This window comes from Mycteria americana, chromosome 4 (assembly GCF_035582795.1).
Source record: "Mycteria americana isolate JAX WOST 10 ecotype Jacksonville Zoo and Gardens chromosome 4, USCA_MyAme_1.0, whole genome shotgun sequence".
Taxonomy (NCBI): Eukaryota; Metazoa; Chordata; class Aves; order Ciconiiformes; family Ciconiidae; genus Mycteria; species Mycteria americana.
The window spans coordinates 18,031,865-18,047,855 of NC_134368.1; the positions used below are offsets into that span (position 1 = coordinate 18,031,865).

Below are 15,991 nucleotides of genomic sequence, written 5' to 3' on the forward strand. Positions count from 1 at the left end.
AAAATAACATGCTATGCACTTGGAAGGCTACTCAGCAAAAATTCTGCAAAAGGTCCAAGGAGCAAGGCTTTTGCAGACATCCATGGATCACTGAACTCAGTCTTTATTGAATAGATGAACTGCACTTGGATATAATTGTAGCTCATTTTCCAATGGTGACTTTCCTCTAAGGTTACAAAAGTTAATGTTTTTAACCTTAGGAAAAAAAATGTACAGCTGTGTGTACATGTGCACAGCCATTTTCTGCCTACATCCTTTTTAATATGCTTTTTTCCCCAAAAATTTTTTTTTACCTTGTTAGTTTTCTATTGCACAGCTAATTACAGCTGTGGTAGTTCTCCTTCAGAGAATATCCACCTTTTTCATACAAAGAATAATATAAAATATGAAGAGGTGAACTTCCAGTTGCCCTCAGTTTAAATGCTTTATCCTTAATTTACAGAAACAGTTAAAGCCATTTCATTATAGCCACAAGCCAAGCAACTCTATGATAATTAAAATAGACCTAAACTCTGCAATTAGAAAGCTCTTATATACCAGACTCTCCCCACATGACATTCCTTCTGTATCTGCTCTTTGAATGTATCTAAGATTTACCTGAATGGGACTCTAGGCATATGCTTTTATGCCTCTGTCAGACCAGAAGCTAGTGTTTTTTCCTGCAAGGAAAATCATGTAAAAAGGCAAGCTTAACTGGCTACACTGTTAAGACTAGAAACATCTAAGCAGGCCTAGATATCCATGACACATATGCACTTACACCTGAAAGTTGTATGTACTGCTGATGGGAAAGGAAGACACTAGTTTGGGGGTGGGGGGGTAAACCGAAGCACAAGTAAATTACTTTTATCTCCCACAATATCCATCATCTCTGAGCTGTTGCTTTCCCTCATAACACTACTTCCACCAATTCTGCAGTCTGTACTTCAATACCACCACGACATTAAGGTCTCCTACCTGATATTCACTCATTCACCTCTAGTACCATTTTCTAAAATTTCAGCAGAATTATGATTCAAAATTATCAGCAGCAGTGGTTACCAATAATGGACAAATTTATGCATTGCATTGCATTTTAACATGCCATCAAGTTACCTATTTCTTTGCTAACTTTTAAACCAGGTGCTGAGTATTCAAGCACTGAGGATGACTGGAGCTGAACATGCATCTTCCCCCCCCCCGCCTTTTTTTTTTTTTTTTAAAAACTCCTTAACCCAAGCAAAATAGAAAGATAGTCTGTCATTTTGTCCCTTTATTCTTTGAGGGCACCATTATAATCTAGAAAACAATTCTGCATTTTATTTTTGATTCAGACAGACTTTTTCTCTGCCCAAGTGTAATCACGGTTTTTCCCATTTTATAAGCTCGCATTAATATTTGCAATTGTTGTTTAATGTCCTCATTTTCCTAATTTTTTACAACATTGCACTTGCACATTTACATGCACCTGTTGAAATTTAATCAGCACTGAACCTTCCACTAACTTCTGTAAACCTTACTTTTGCTGCTACATTCCAGATACTGAGGAGCTAACAGAAAAGCTTACAGACCTTTTCCATCATTGTAACTATATTTTCGCAAAAGACCACCAAGTTTAATTTTGAGATCAATTGACAACTGTTCCCTTAAGGCAGCAGGAAGAGAGACCACCTTTTCATTTAGTATAAATAATCTATTACAATGAAGAACCTCCACTGAAACTGCACAAAAAGCTTGAGTGGAAGTAGCATTTATATTACAAATTATCTAGCTTCTCTAAAGAAAAAAGGAGTATTCCAAACCACAACAAAAATACTACCCTTCTAACATCACAGCCCACTCTAAAATTATGAACATGTAATAAGTGCATGTTAAAGAATATCTCCTGAGATTAGGCTTTGATAAATTTATTCCAGTTTATTCTCACTCTACCTGATCATGATTTCCATTTGTAGTCTGCAATTATACTATTAGATAGTAAACAAGACAAGCCATTAAGAAAATTCTTCTTTTCCTTTCCTAGTGTCTCACATGCTTTATTTCAAAATTAAGCAGACTTTTGAATCACACAGTCAAGTGATTCCTGCAATAGGTGATGATCTGTACACTATTTAGTTTGCTTTCTAGGTGCTCATCATCATACTTTTTCAATTTTTTTCAACAAGTATGATTTAATTTGATATAGCTAGTATGTATACTAACCTGGACTAAGCCCATGCAAAGAAGTAACATTTATTTCATAATCTCTCTGTAAAAAGACAACTATCACTTTTTAAATCTACCTGCTTATTAATCACTTTCATATTCTTTCATATTCAAAGTACAGACTGAAGCTTGATTTACCATGCAAAAGACATCAATTCCACCACTTACAGCATCAACCTTATTTATAAAAGACTGTTGGCCTTCACTTGTTCTTACATACTGAAAGTTTTATTGGGAATCTATGGTGATGATCCTTCAGAATAATTTCTGTCGCTTGGAGATGGCATGTAATAGTCTACATAATTACAATGGAGATGATGTAGAACTGCTATACTGTTCAACTGAGACTCTACCATAACTGGAATATTCTACCGTAAACTGGAATGGGTAAACAGTGAGGATGTGAAGACACCATTCCTGGAGATGTTCAAAGCCCAACTAGATCTGGTCCTGAGCAACCTGTTGTAGGTGACACGCCTTTAAACAAGGACTTGGACTACATCATCTCAGAGATCCATCCCAATCTCATCCGTACTGTGATTTTCTGCAGTAACTGACTGGGAATTCAGTTTTGTAAAACCAGGTCTCATTGTGGTCCAAGGATGAATTTAATGATACTGAGGGGGGAACCTGAGTGCTGCTGACAAAGGGTATTCTACTCTCTCTCCCTCCTCCACTGCTCTTTCATTTTTCTACCCTTACTCCAAGCTATACAGCTCTCCTTCCACCCTTGTGTAGGCTCTGGATTCTCAAGAATATTGGCTGAGCAATTCAGCTCACTATCCTAGCAAAGAACAAACAGAGCAAGAAAAGTGAAGCATTCACTGCCAAATTATAAGCTGATTTAACTCTGAGAACAGTCAAACAAGCACCACAGCTCATGCAAAACAGGCAGCATGCATAAGGCAGGAGACTGAAGTGGGAGGAACAGTGAAACAAGACTCTTCCTTCAACATAAGTTAGAGTTAAATGGATTTAGCCCTATGGTGTAACTTCATCCCTAGAGGTTTTGAGAATTTTAGCAATATTACTTTTAATGTTATCATTACACTGCAGCCTAGCCAAACCTTATTACCAATGTTGCCTTACTTGTCATCTTTGAGCATACGCCTGCTGCCTCCCAAATCTGACACCCTCTCCCTACAGGGTTTCAAAATGGTTAAGCCAGAATAAAACTCTTCTATATTACAGCACTGGAATTGGCTCACTGCAGGGCCAGAATTATATCTTAAGCCGACATAAAGGAGGTGGCAGAAATGCCTCAGGAAGGGCCATAGCACTGGGATAGAGGGAAGATGCGGTAAACAGTGGCAAGAAGCAAAACAGAAGGCTATGAAAATTAAATCAAAAACCTTCGACAAACTCATCCATCACCATATTTTTAAAGGACTGAAATTTTCCCACCCTCAAAACATTTTAGACTGGAAAGATCTTTAAAACAAGGGGTTTTTAAAATGTAAAATTACATTTCGCAGCAAAAGTTTTCTTCTGTTTGACTATTCCTTTAATGATCAGTGGCATCTTTATATTTGAATGAATTTGTCATCATCTAGACTTGAAAGTTAGTCATGTCCTTCTCTGCTAACAACATCAACAAGTGGCCATGAGTTGCCAGCAGCAACAAGCAAACATAGGCAAAAAAAACCCTGAAGCACAAATCTTTAAGTTCCTGACACTGAAAATTAAATCATTATAAATGTTTAAATATTTTTTAGTAGCAAAAGTTTTGAAAAATAAATATTTCTTTAAATAATTTAATGTAACAGATTTCAGCTCTAAATTAAAACAGATCTTAAAGAATACTTCACCTTTTCCAGTTCTTTTGGTATCCGCATGCACGTGTATACTCTCTCTCTCCGCTCTGTGTATTTTGCTTCATTGTGTTCAAGGAAGTAACCTCTTGTTAGCTCAGCACTGATGAATCTCAGCAATGAAAGATCTACATTCAGGAACACACATAAGCAGAAGACACTTCAGGCATGACCTCCAAAAAGCGAGAAGGCTGCTATGCTTTTGTTACTTGCTACATGCTTCATTTATATCACATCTAATCCAGAAGGTTTCCGCTGATAGTAACCATAATGTCAAATAACTTGGTATGGAAGGAGCTATATATATGAGAAGCAAGTCTATGCTCTCCCATTCCCCTGTTGCCTCCCAACAAACACAACAAGCTACTTTTCCCAGCCAATCATTTTCATCAGACATCCCACTTCTCCAAAACATTACTCAAAGCAGCTACACTGAATGCAATATGCTGAGTGGATCTAATCCTTAACGTACTGACAGTCCTCCTAAATTTACTAAGCTCTATTTTAGACTTCTTAAAAGCTATTTGCTGTTTCAGCAACACTAGCAACTTGTTCTTTATTTTAAAGAACAATTTTCTGTAAGAGCAAAACCTTCATGGATACATGATGCCAAGTGATTCAGTGCATAAACAGTAAAAGCATGCTGATCATTTGATGATCAGACTTAAGACTGATGATCAGACATCTTTCAAGACCGAAAAGCCATCAAGCATGTACAGGTCTTCTGCATCTGAATATCTGTAGGTAAATAAGCTGAAGGTTGACTGACCTATGTTTAGTCTACTCATAGGGCTTCTAAAAAAAGACTTTGTGCAGAGTAGTCTTGCAAAAGGAAATAAAATATGAAATTATAATTACGAAAATTCAGGCTGTCAGCACAAGGAGTTGAGCTTAAGCTTCGACACTCACTGACAAGGTCTGACATTACTATCTCCTCGTAACACTTCTGAAATGACAGAACACTACAATAAAGTTCAACATTTTTGGTTATTATTGGCATTTAAAAACAGAAACTCTCAATGTTCACACAACATCCAAAAGATGGAAATCGCTTATCTAGACAGATAGGTGAAAAGCTACAGTGCATTTATCATGATACAAGAACATGCCCACAAAGAGTAAATTCAGATTTTAGCCAAAGTCTTAGGGACTACTGGCTGGGGGGGGGACACGACCCTTGCATGGTACAGTGCTCCACATTTGGGGGGGGAGGAAGAGGCTACATAACACACCCTTAGTAAAACAGCCTAGATAACAGCTGTTAAGCGAGGAATGCAAGTATAGATGCTACGTGTGAAGAGTTCACCCAAAACCATCCAAGATAATGGTTTCTCCACATTCATGCCATTGAAGATGATGACGACCATTAGCTGGAAGAGTAGCCAGAAAATTACAAAGTTTTAAAGCAAAGAAGGAATCAGCTCAAACAGAAGCAGAAGAGGCAGGGTGTGCTTACAACCTACACTGCCTTGGGTGGGGGCCACATGTATGGAGTATGACCAGAACTTGTGGGGATTACAAACAGGGATTTTAAGGTTTGCGGTGGTGTATTAACATTCTGTGTATGTCTAGAATTGTGATTTATCATGTTGCTGATACTGATCACAGCTAAATAATTCACTGACTGCTGGTTAATTATGTATTGTTAATAAATTGTTTAAATCACGATTTGCTTTAAACTATGTGAACTGAACAGTTTTCCCTTGTATGAGCTTGTTTGGATAGCGATTTTGATGATTTATATATTACTGATCCACATCTAGTAAGTAGGCCAAAGCTACTGTAAGCCTTAAAGGTATTTACTTTAAAACAAACAAAACCAACGTGTAGTTTCACGAGCAGTAAAAAACTAATATTGACATGTAAAGTTTCAATCAAAGTTCATTCCAGTGAAATAAGGCAGAAGTTCATATCACTAAATCATTGTTCAGATCCCTTGCAAACTTGTTTTCTGGAGTCTTCCTTTGTAACACTATCACTTGTAACTTTTTTGTTTTTCCCAATTCTTTCTTGTTGAAAAAGTTAAAAGCAAAAAGAGATAACCTTAGATATAAACACACAAATTAACTACTATCTTAACTGCCCAGGTGTATTTTCTTCCACCTCAGATAACCGACCTTCTCTAACTTAAAGATAATGCATCTCAAACAACTGAAGTTTCCTGTGAAGTAAATACATGCATATGGGCAACCATCACAGAGTAACTTATGGGTCCCCTCCAACTTTGAGATATTCTATGATTCTAACTAATGAGCTATTTGTTCCCCACGCCTCCTTACCTCACACAAACTGGTTCATGGGCCTACTGTTGAAAACCAAATGATTTTAAGTTTATTCCACCTGGCTACTTTCATGCCCTAGATATTAAGAGATAACCACTCCTCATGACTGAGGTTCATCAATACACAAGCTCCAGACTGTGACTGCAAAACAACCTCTCCAGTGACAGGGGAGGCACTGAAGCAGAGTCACTCAGCCAGCTCCTTTCTGGGCACTGACTGCCACCCAGCATCAGCCCTAGTCCTGTGCCAGCTGTGAAACAGATCAGTGGCTGACCCTGTAGGAAAAACACAGTAAGCAAAAGAACAGGATGAGACACCAAGGCAGGGCAGAGCAATAAATCATCTGAAAAACGGCTTAATGCTGCTATCAAAGCATCATTTTCTTTTAAAAATAAGTAAACACTCTAATTCCTACTTCAAATACCTTCCCTAATTCAAATTTCCTTCCTTTGCAGTCAGAAAGTTTCAGACTGTGGCCTAAGTTCAAATTGTTCACATACTATACTCCTAATGCTTAAAGCATCCTCATTTATCTCCCCATCTCAGCCAGAAATGCACAAGCATCTTCAGAACATAAAACACCACTAATTCCTTCAAGGTAAAAAGAGAATTATTTACCTAAGTTATACTTAAATGCACAGCTACACAAAGGATAACCGTTAACCAGAAATGGAGAGGAAAATTTGTGCAAATGTGAAATGCACTGTGTCTCAATAATTTCCTATTGTTATAAAATCACAACTTTAATCCTAAACGCAACAATTCCAGGCACTCACTTCAGTTCCGTCAATCTTAAACACACACACTTCTTCCATAAACACTCAAATAAATCAATCAAGACTAAAACAGCACAGTATTTTTTTTAAAAACAAGTATTTCCTTCTCCTCTGAACAACTTCTCTGTACAGTCCTGCTTTAACATCTTGACAAAACCCTACTTCTATCTACTATTTAACATATTGCTACTGTTAGATGAATTCAAATTTTTAGTTGCTCTATCAAGAAGCCTGTTCTTCTAATGTTTTCTTGTCCTGAAGAGTCAGATCACGCCAATGATTTTTAAACTATTTTTTAATTTAAAATCAATTGCTGGAAGATAGTTAGGAGACCCCTCCCAACAATTTCCTTACTTTTCACAAAGTTATTTGTTCAGCGCTCTTTCAGGCACATCAGTATGTATTTTGACGATTCTTTTTTTTTGCCACAAAGCAATTCATAATACTACAATCAAGCCAATTGAGTGTACAACTATGGAAATTACATCAGTTTCATCAATGCCACAGAAGCGCAGCCAATGATGCTGCATGTCCTATGACATAACACGTCAGAAATGGACATAGCACCTGTCAAGCTCAGAAGGAAAGCACTGAATTGTTGGCAGATTATTTAAGTCAAATCCTAATTCCTATTTTTTCTTTTTTGTATTTGATAAAACCTGTGGTATCACATTCAAGCCAACGCTGAGGCAGAAAGCCTGGAAATTTGAACACCACTTCGAGCACTTTCCAGATTTTCAGCAAGCCACTCAATGAAGAATATGGTGCTAATAAAGTTATTTATAACCTTACCAACACTAAATCAACCCTGCCACACTGAGTGACAATTTTTATGAAAAAGGCAGGGTTATTTTCAAAAATTACTCTGTAGATACCTGAAATAACAAGTTCAAGTGTAAATGTAAATACAGCTGCAGATCGATAGCAAAGGCCATGATATTTTCCCTTATTTTTCCCTACAAAATCCTGTTAGTAAACTACATTTAGTTTAAAAGACTTCTAATAACGTGCAGACAACTTCCAGGCTCTAACAGCACCGTTACTTTCAGTAGTAGAGGCAAAGACTATTGGCCGCGTAGCTATGTGTACGTAACAAGAAACGTTAAGAGGATGAAGCATTTCTCATACTTCAGGAAGAAAGTTCAGCGAGCCCGCTGCCCTCCCGGCCCGCGGGGCGCAGGAAACTGGGGCCCAGGTCTGAACCGCCCTGCTCCTGTCAGTAACCGCCGTGCGACGCGCTCGCCGCAGCCACTCCTCGGCAGGTATCAAGCCTAACAACCCGAGTTTCAACTTCAGCGTGCAACACTTCGGTGGATGATGCCCTTGCCGTTTAATAACCTGCCGACGATGACCGATTCAGATGGTGCATGCCAGGGCACAGGGACTTCACTGCCCCCGTTCTCCTTCCTGAACACGCTCGTGCGGAAAGCAGGGACACAACCGGTCACGCCGAGGGGCTTTATTTCACCGGCACGGGCGAGTCCGCTGACTAAACTTAAGGACAGGGAGAGACGAGGCAGCGCGGCCGGCGGGGAAGCTCCCCAGCAGCAGCGGCGGCTGAACGACGCCGCTCCCCAGGCCCGCGAGGTCCCGGCGCACTTTTTGAAGTCGCTCGCCGAAGTTCGCACAGGCGGGCGGCCGCGGCGCGCTCAGCCCCGCCTCAGGCACCCACCCCGGCCCCGGCCCCTCAGGCGGGCCGCGCCGGGCCGGGCGGCGCTGCGAGGAGCCAGCGCTGGCGACGCGCCCCGGAGGCGCCGCCCGCCCCGGGCAACACCGCCACGGCCACCCCGGCCTCCCGTGGGGGGGCAACCCATCCCGGGGGCCCTCGCTGCCCTCCGCCCGCCCCCGGCCTGCGGACGGAGGCCTCCCGCCACGCCGCGGCCCCTCACCCGAGAGGCTCCGCTTCTTCTTCCTGCTCCGGTCGCTCTCGTAGAAGCCCAGCGTCTCCGTTCGCTGCTGCGGGGACGACTGCCCCGAGCCGGCGGGAGGCGGCCGCGGCTCGCTGCTCCCCCAGAGAGTTTTCGGCTCCCCCCGGCCGCTGTCCTGCTGCTCCGGGGCGCCGCCGCGCCGTCCGTCCCCGCCGCTGCCCGGCGCGGCGGCGGAGGCAGCGGCGTCGGCAACGCCGGCCATGTTCGCCGCCAGCAGCGCCGCCCGCTCCGTGCCCGCCGCCCCCGAGCCGCGCGCCGCGCCGCGCCCCTGGCGGTGACTCATCACCGCGCGACAGCGGCGAGGCCCGGCCGCCGCGCGAGTGCCCGGCGCGGGGGGCGGGGGCGAAGCCGGCGCGGCGCCATCTTGCCGCGGCGCCGCCGGCGTTAACCGCTTAGGTGCCGGGAGCCCCGCGCCCAGTCTCGCCTCTTGTCAGGGCCTTCCTCTGCCCGGCCTCGAAGCTTACTCTGGTTTACGGACAGCGCTGGGCGCAAATAAACATAGTTGTGCTAGGGGAGAGATCTAGCGGGCCCTCTGCCGTTGTTGTAAGAAACAAGTGTGTAATGGTCACGGTTTCACCCGCCACACGGGCTGGGGAACAGTAGTTCAAAACAATTGCAAATAACGTGATTAATCTACACCACGCCATGCAAATAAAGACCTTGTTTGAAAATGGAAAGCGAGAGGTGAATTATTAACTCTAAAGCCAACAGGATTTCCAAGAACTGCGTAACACGCGTTGGACTAGACCGGGCACTTGAGGTCACAGACTTGCGCTCCCCGGGTTTGTGTAGCTCTTCCCGCAAGAGGCCTCTGGAAGGAGTCCCTGCTGCCAAGCCCACCTGCGTGAAGGATGGGCGCTCTTGTAGCCACCTGGCTCGCACGGAGCTCACAACGCCCCGCCGGGCACAGGAGGGCAGGCGCCGGTGCTCGAGGAGCCCGCGAAGGTCAACAAGCCCCGCCAGCCCAAGAACCATCGTCTGAAATCTCGTCCTTCATGAAATGCTGAGGCTGGAAATGCTGTTGGTTACTGGCAGCATGATACTGGCAGTGATAAGGCTTGTCAGAGCCCATATTAATGAAAAATAATTGTTCCTGTCTCAAAGTGCTTATAATTTATACAAGAGTAAACATGAATATAAGAAGCAGGGAGCTCAAGGTACCAGTGAAGCACTTGTTTGCAGAGGGAATTCACATGGGCACGAGGACAAAATACCTGGCCTGAATTTCAAGTACTAGATCTCTTTCACATTCAGTTCTCGTGTTTTTATCATGCATTCAGAGGCCAGATTCAGTCAGCTTAATATTTAGCCAGTCATCCTGGAAAAAGAGAAGTGCTTTATTCTTTCTTTGGAAGGCCATATTAGCCTTCCTCTATAACTCTAAGTTAATTGTACAATTGTCTCAGAGAGCATTTCAGGCTTTGGATAGACTAGAGGTGCCCGTTTCCATTGCCATTAGTGGATCTAAATGCCTAAAATCCAGTAGGATTAATCCAAGTCTTGATATTTTCAGGCAGTGGAACACTTTATACAGGCACTCATAATGTGTAATAAGAGTATCATACCAGGAGCTAACAGTGATAGCTACGATACATTATCAGTTTGGGCTTTCTTTTCCCATCTTTTCTCTGTGGATGTAAAAAGCAGTTGGAAAAACAGGATGCAGAACAAAGAGCTCCAAAAAGAGCTGAAAAATTCCCTCAGCAGGAGTGCTGTTGCAGTCCATGCAAAGTTACATGACACTCTGAGAGATATCCTGCTTCTCTCCTTCCAAATGTGTATAAAAGCTATATCCATCCATAAGATGCATTGCATGATATTTAAGGACAACAAATTGTCACAACCTTGTTATCAGTCTTACTCAAATGAAGGCGTTGGCAGCACCAAGCATCATCTAAGAACCAGCTATGTTCTTTTTCCATCAGGCCCACTGAGAAGCTATCTCATGAATTGCCGGCACCAGTTGTGACAGCACATACATTTTCTATTCAGGGGTTGACCCAAGATAACCTCGCTTAGTTTACAAGAGTTTCCAGTATTCTGCTTGGAGTTGTTCAACTGAAGGCACGATAATAGTATGACTGCAGTGCGGTTCTGCTAATAATTGGCTCATATTTTTGACTCATTGAGCAGCTAACCTCAAGTTTCTACCCACCGAGTCTTTCTGTATGTTTTTTCTGTACTTTACATCCAGTTTGTAACCCATCCTTGGCCAAGATTTTACTATGTTCTTTTCCACATGCAAAAAGATGTGTGTTTTTCAACTATGATGTGATATTTTGGGATGGTGGCCACTTCCAGAAGGTCAACCCAACTGCAGCAAAATCCAGTCTTGAGACATTTGAGTCTTTGAACTAGCCAAGTCAGAGAGGAAAAGTTGTTTAGTGAAAAATGTTAGCAGTGTTGTTATAGGAAGTAGTGGTTCATTACGATATCTGCTGTTGGGAGTTATCTGGGACCATCTGCTGTTTGGCCATGAGAAGCTGTATTTTGTTGCTTTCCATGGCTTATCTGCTATGAGACATGCTACGGAGTGACTCTGCAGCAGGTCAGAATCCACATTGCAGTTTCATAACCAGTCACCAATCTTTTTCCTGAAGCGATTTTCTTAGAACAAAACACAGCCCTGTGTATGTTCCCACAGCTGGAGTTTCACGTTTTTCCCCGAGAGATAATTAGCAGGTGGGGAGGGAGGGAAGGGAGGATTGTTTCAAAATAATGACTGTCTCCAAGGAGAAAAAGCAGTTTCATTCATACAACAGCAAAAACCATTAGGATAGTTGTGCAGTGAATACAGACTGGGAATTAAGATTTACTTGAATTTTATTAGAAACGTCAGCACTGCTGATCTTTGGGGCCTTGCGCAAGCTACTTCATTTTTTGCCTTAAATTTTCCATACATATACTAGAGTAATGTTTATCTACCTATAATGTATCTTATACATAATCATCACAGAGGGATTTTTGCTAATTTGATATCAGGAAAGTTTATTCTGGCACTGTCGAGTATTAAAACTTTTATAGTGTGTCCAGCTCAGTTGTGCTTTAGTCCCTGAGTACTCATTGCTGCAACTACTATGTCTCCTAGTGAGGATGGTCTTTTTCTAAAGAACATTTTTACATGGTCTAAAACTCCTCCTTTTTTGTAATGGATTTTTTTTTCCCACAAGACCCGACAAAAGGTCATTAAGAAGAAGACCCAGAAAATGGATAATAATTTTTTATCGCGCTTTTTGCTGGCAGAACTTCGTTGTCTTTTCAGACCTTGCCATCTATGTCATTTACCCCCACCAAACCAGATATCCCCTCTTAACATAGTTGGTCTATCAGTGAAGTGTGCTAAAAAGAGGTCAGGTAAGATCTTCTTTTTAGAGAGCAATACAAACATGGAAAAAAATCTGCCAACAAAATTATATCTCATATGAGAAGTAAATTATAGACATAGGTTAGAAAATATGAAAGAAGTCTAGAGAGAAGTGCAGAAACTCAGTATACTGTACCAAGCAGAGGTAAGTGAAACTGGAGAATACATTAACTAGCAATAAAGAAAAGGCAGGTGTTAAAATGGTGATAATAACAATGCAATACTCATAGCTGTATGAAATGGTTATGAGTAACTGCAATACTCATAACTATATGAAAACATCTGGTATCTATCTTCCATTGTAAGCTTTTTGTCAGTGAGGCTCAAACTTCTTTAGACTTTGCAATATCATTCAAAAAAGACTAGATACTAAAAATGTATGGTTTAATGGTTTAATTTCTTGAGTCTCCTGCAAGAATTATATTGAGTTATAGTCTTCAATGTAATTTTCAGTCATTCTTCATTTTTAAAAATGTCATCACTGAGTACACCTTCTGTGAGGAGCCAAGTCAACAAAACTCATAATGAATTCAAAGTGCAATAATGCTGATTTTTTTCCACAATATTTTCAGGCCCTTTTGTAATATAAACAAGTTATTTTGTAGTGGGTTTGTGACTTCTAGTTCATCGATCCACTTAGTATGTGGGTGCATATTCATTCTTCTACTAAAGGCAATGCATCTCTTAGCAACAACTGATATTAACAAACTTAGTTCTAAATCTTTCAGAATTGCAGCTGTCATATATTTGCAAGGTACAGAAGTATTGGTTGGAAGTATAATCTAATTCTGTCTCAGTCAGTGGTGTTTGGTAGCTGAAGTTAAAAATATCTGTTTACGCCCACAGGAGAAAAATCATGTAAAGATTCTTTCCTCCATTTTATGTTCAACATCTAAGCAGCACATGAATTTTTGCATGGGATAATCTTCACATATGAAAAATAATGAGTGTAAGAAATTGTTGTATAAACACTAGCACCCTACATGTTTCACTTATTCATTTTTTTTCTTATCTCAATATAAAATTTACAATGCTAGCATTTACCATATTTTTTCCTGAGTTGTAGGCTCACTAAAAATTAGGTTGACTCCTAGGTAAGCTAAGGGTATTACTCAACATCAGTATGTCCTTGAATAATGCAAGTACAAATTATGTTATGCAATACTACAGTACCTGAAAGTCGGGTTTGACTTCTCACTGGTACATTTCCATTATTTGTTTGCTTTGGATACGGTATTATATAGCACAGTAGCTGCTGCACAGTTAAAATCAATGGTGCTTTCCAGTGACAGCTTGATTTTCCACACCTTCCATCTTTGAAATCTTTGGAAGAAATAATTCTTTTGAGATACTTTTATGTGGCATCTTATCCTGGGACCATAGTGCAAGGAGGACTGAAGGGCAGAGGTACAGAAGGTTAGTTCAGTATTACAAGTTTTTAAAAACATGCTCACATTATCTTAAAAATAAATTTCATAATATTCTTTGATTTTTGTTAAGACTTCTGGGAGTTCCCTGGTGTAATATTTTTATAGCTCTTTCCCTGTCAGATATCTTGAATGTTGTTATCAAGGCAATACTTTTTCTGTGACTGTCAGTGACAGTTTTTTTCCTGCCCATGGTCTAATCTCCATTTCTCAGTGTCAAGATTTCTTCAGGATTTGTGTCTCGATCAAAATGCCACAACTAATACTTAAACTGCAGATACCTGAACCTCTGACACCTATTATGTAAGAGAAGCAGCAAATAGTCTTTTCAACATCAACATAACCAAACTCAGTGATATATGGGGCATTTCCCCATAAGGTTCACACATTTGAAAGTAAAGTAGCAGGGAGATTCGTAAATCTCTTCGATTCCAAGTTACTTTATCATAATCTTCATCCTGAAGTGCTGGAAGAAAGGTTTTGTAATCTCTTCTTTCCTCTTTTTTTCTTGTTACATATCTGTAGCTATACTACATAACATTTAAAGATGGCTCTATACATGGCAAGATAGTTTTAAGTGTTATAAGAGTGCAGCTGCCTTTTACTCCATCCTCAGCTGCTTCCTCAGCAGAGCTAAGCCAGACGTGAGGTGTGAGCGGAATAGGTGGGAGAAATTCGGTGGAGAAAATGCAGATGGAAAAAAGGTTATGAGAGCGCCAAAAGTCATGAACTGGGAAGAGAAGAGCCCCTGGGGAAGAGGGTCTCAGCACCTAACATGTTTTCTGTACCTAAGAATGAAATTCCCAGTATCAGACAGAAAGTGGTTGGTGTTTTGTTTACATGTCAGAAAATAAGTTACCTCTAAAAATTGATTTCCTAATATATGGGTTTCAGTCCACCATTTCTTCATATTTTTCAGGTCCAGGGAGCAGAGGTGAAATCCTAAATTTAGAGTGGCCTGGGTCTTGTGCCTGAATTTACAGTATAAGTTTTCAGTCATGCCAAACGCAAGTGGAGATGGAAATCTCTGTTACAAGAATCATTAGCAATCAGAGTTGCTGTAAACAGTCCTATTGATTTTAATAAGTTGAAAATCTCAGCTCAGCAGGAGCATTTCTGTTATGATAAAATATGCAGATATATACATACATACAAGCTTTGTGCCTAAAATTAGATTGTGAGATCTCTAGATAGGATCTTAAGTCTCTCACTTCTGGAAAGCATCTCTACACAGAAGAGAATTCAAATGTGTTAGATTTAAACATAAGGGTAAGTGCTTTTCTGATTTTAGGCAGTAAAAATGTGTTCTTCAAAAATCTTGAACCTCCTATAGGACCAACTGAATCAGTTAAGAGGTTCTGGGACCCCTAGTTTAGATTCCTATTTCTGAAAATCATGGCTCATTTTGTAATTATAGTTGTACATGAAAAACATGAACCATAGCATACATAGAAAAGGAAATGTATTGCTTATAAATGTAACTAATGGCTCTGAGACCTTCAGTCATTGTAAGTCAAAATAAAGTCATGACCCTCAGTGGACTCATACAGTTTTCATGAGGTTGGGGCTGGTTTTGAATTATTTGAAGTTTGAAAGAAGAAATGTTTTATTTTTTAATTGTTATGTGCTATTTAAACAATGCTGTAATAGATACAGATCACCTAATCCACTGTGCACAATATCATGAAGGTGAAAAACCTTATGCAGAACTGCTCTTCATGAACACAGGTGTTGTTTTTATATATATAAACACACACGAACATTTATTTACATATACATGACAACAGAATACTGAAATCAAGATCACCTTTAGGAGCTAAGTATTGTTTTAACATTAGAAATGTTCTAAAATAGCCAGTCTTTTTCAGGCAAGGGTTCAGTGCTACATTTTTAATAATTGTCTTCCCTTAAGTTTGGTTTTTGCTTTAGTTACTGTTTTTCTTGTTAACTTTTACAATCTAATTGTCTAATGTGACAGCAGCATTTAGATCAAATTCAACTCTGATTTAATTCCAGTAATGCCAACATAGCCTGCATGATCTTTTATATGTTAGTGTACAGACGTAGATTTTTGATGTATTCACAAACTGCGTCTACCAATATATCAAATTGTGTCTATCGATAGCACAGTTACAGCATCAAGGGGGTGATTTCTTATGTCATGCACCAAAGACCCTCTATAGTAGCATGATGAGATAAGAATACATTGTCAACTGGAA

General features: G+C 40.5%; 1 protein-coding gene across 3 annotated transcripts in view; it reads right to left on the reverse strand.

The window, feature by feature from the left end:
- Positions 1–9,252, reverse strand: part of TAPT1 (transmembrane anterior posterior transformation 1) — a 50,837-nt gene extending 41,585 nt beyond the window's left edge. The window contains exons 1-2 of one of the 3 annotated variants that reach the window (XM_075499798.1): positions 8,943–9,252; positions 3,993–4,123 (exon numbers count right to left, since the gene is read on the reverse strand). In XM_075499798.1, coding sequence (XP_075355913.1) covers positions 3,993–4,123; positions 8,943–9,183 — 372 coding nt within the window. In that variant the 5' untranslated portion in view covers positions 9,184–9,252. Of the gene's footprint in view, positions 1–3,992; positions 4,124–6,274; positions 6,565–8,942 lie in introns of those variants that run through there. The other 2 variants (XM_075499799.1, XM_075499800.1) reach the window with 2 other exon arrangements.
- Positions 9,253–15,991: the final 6,739 nt, after the last annotated feature.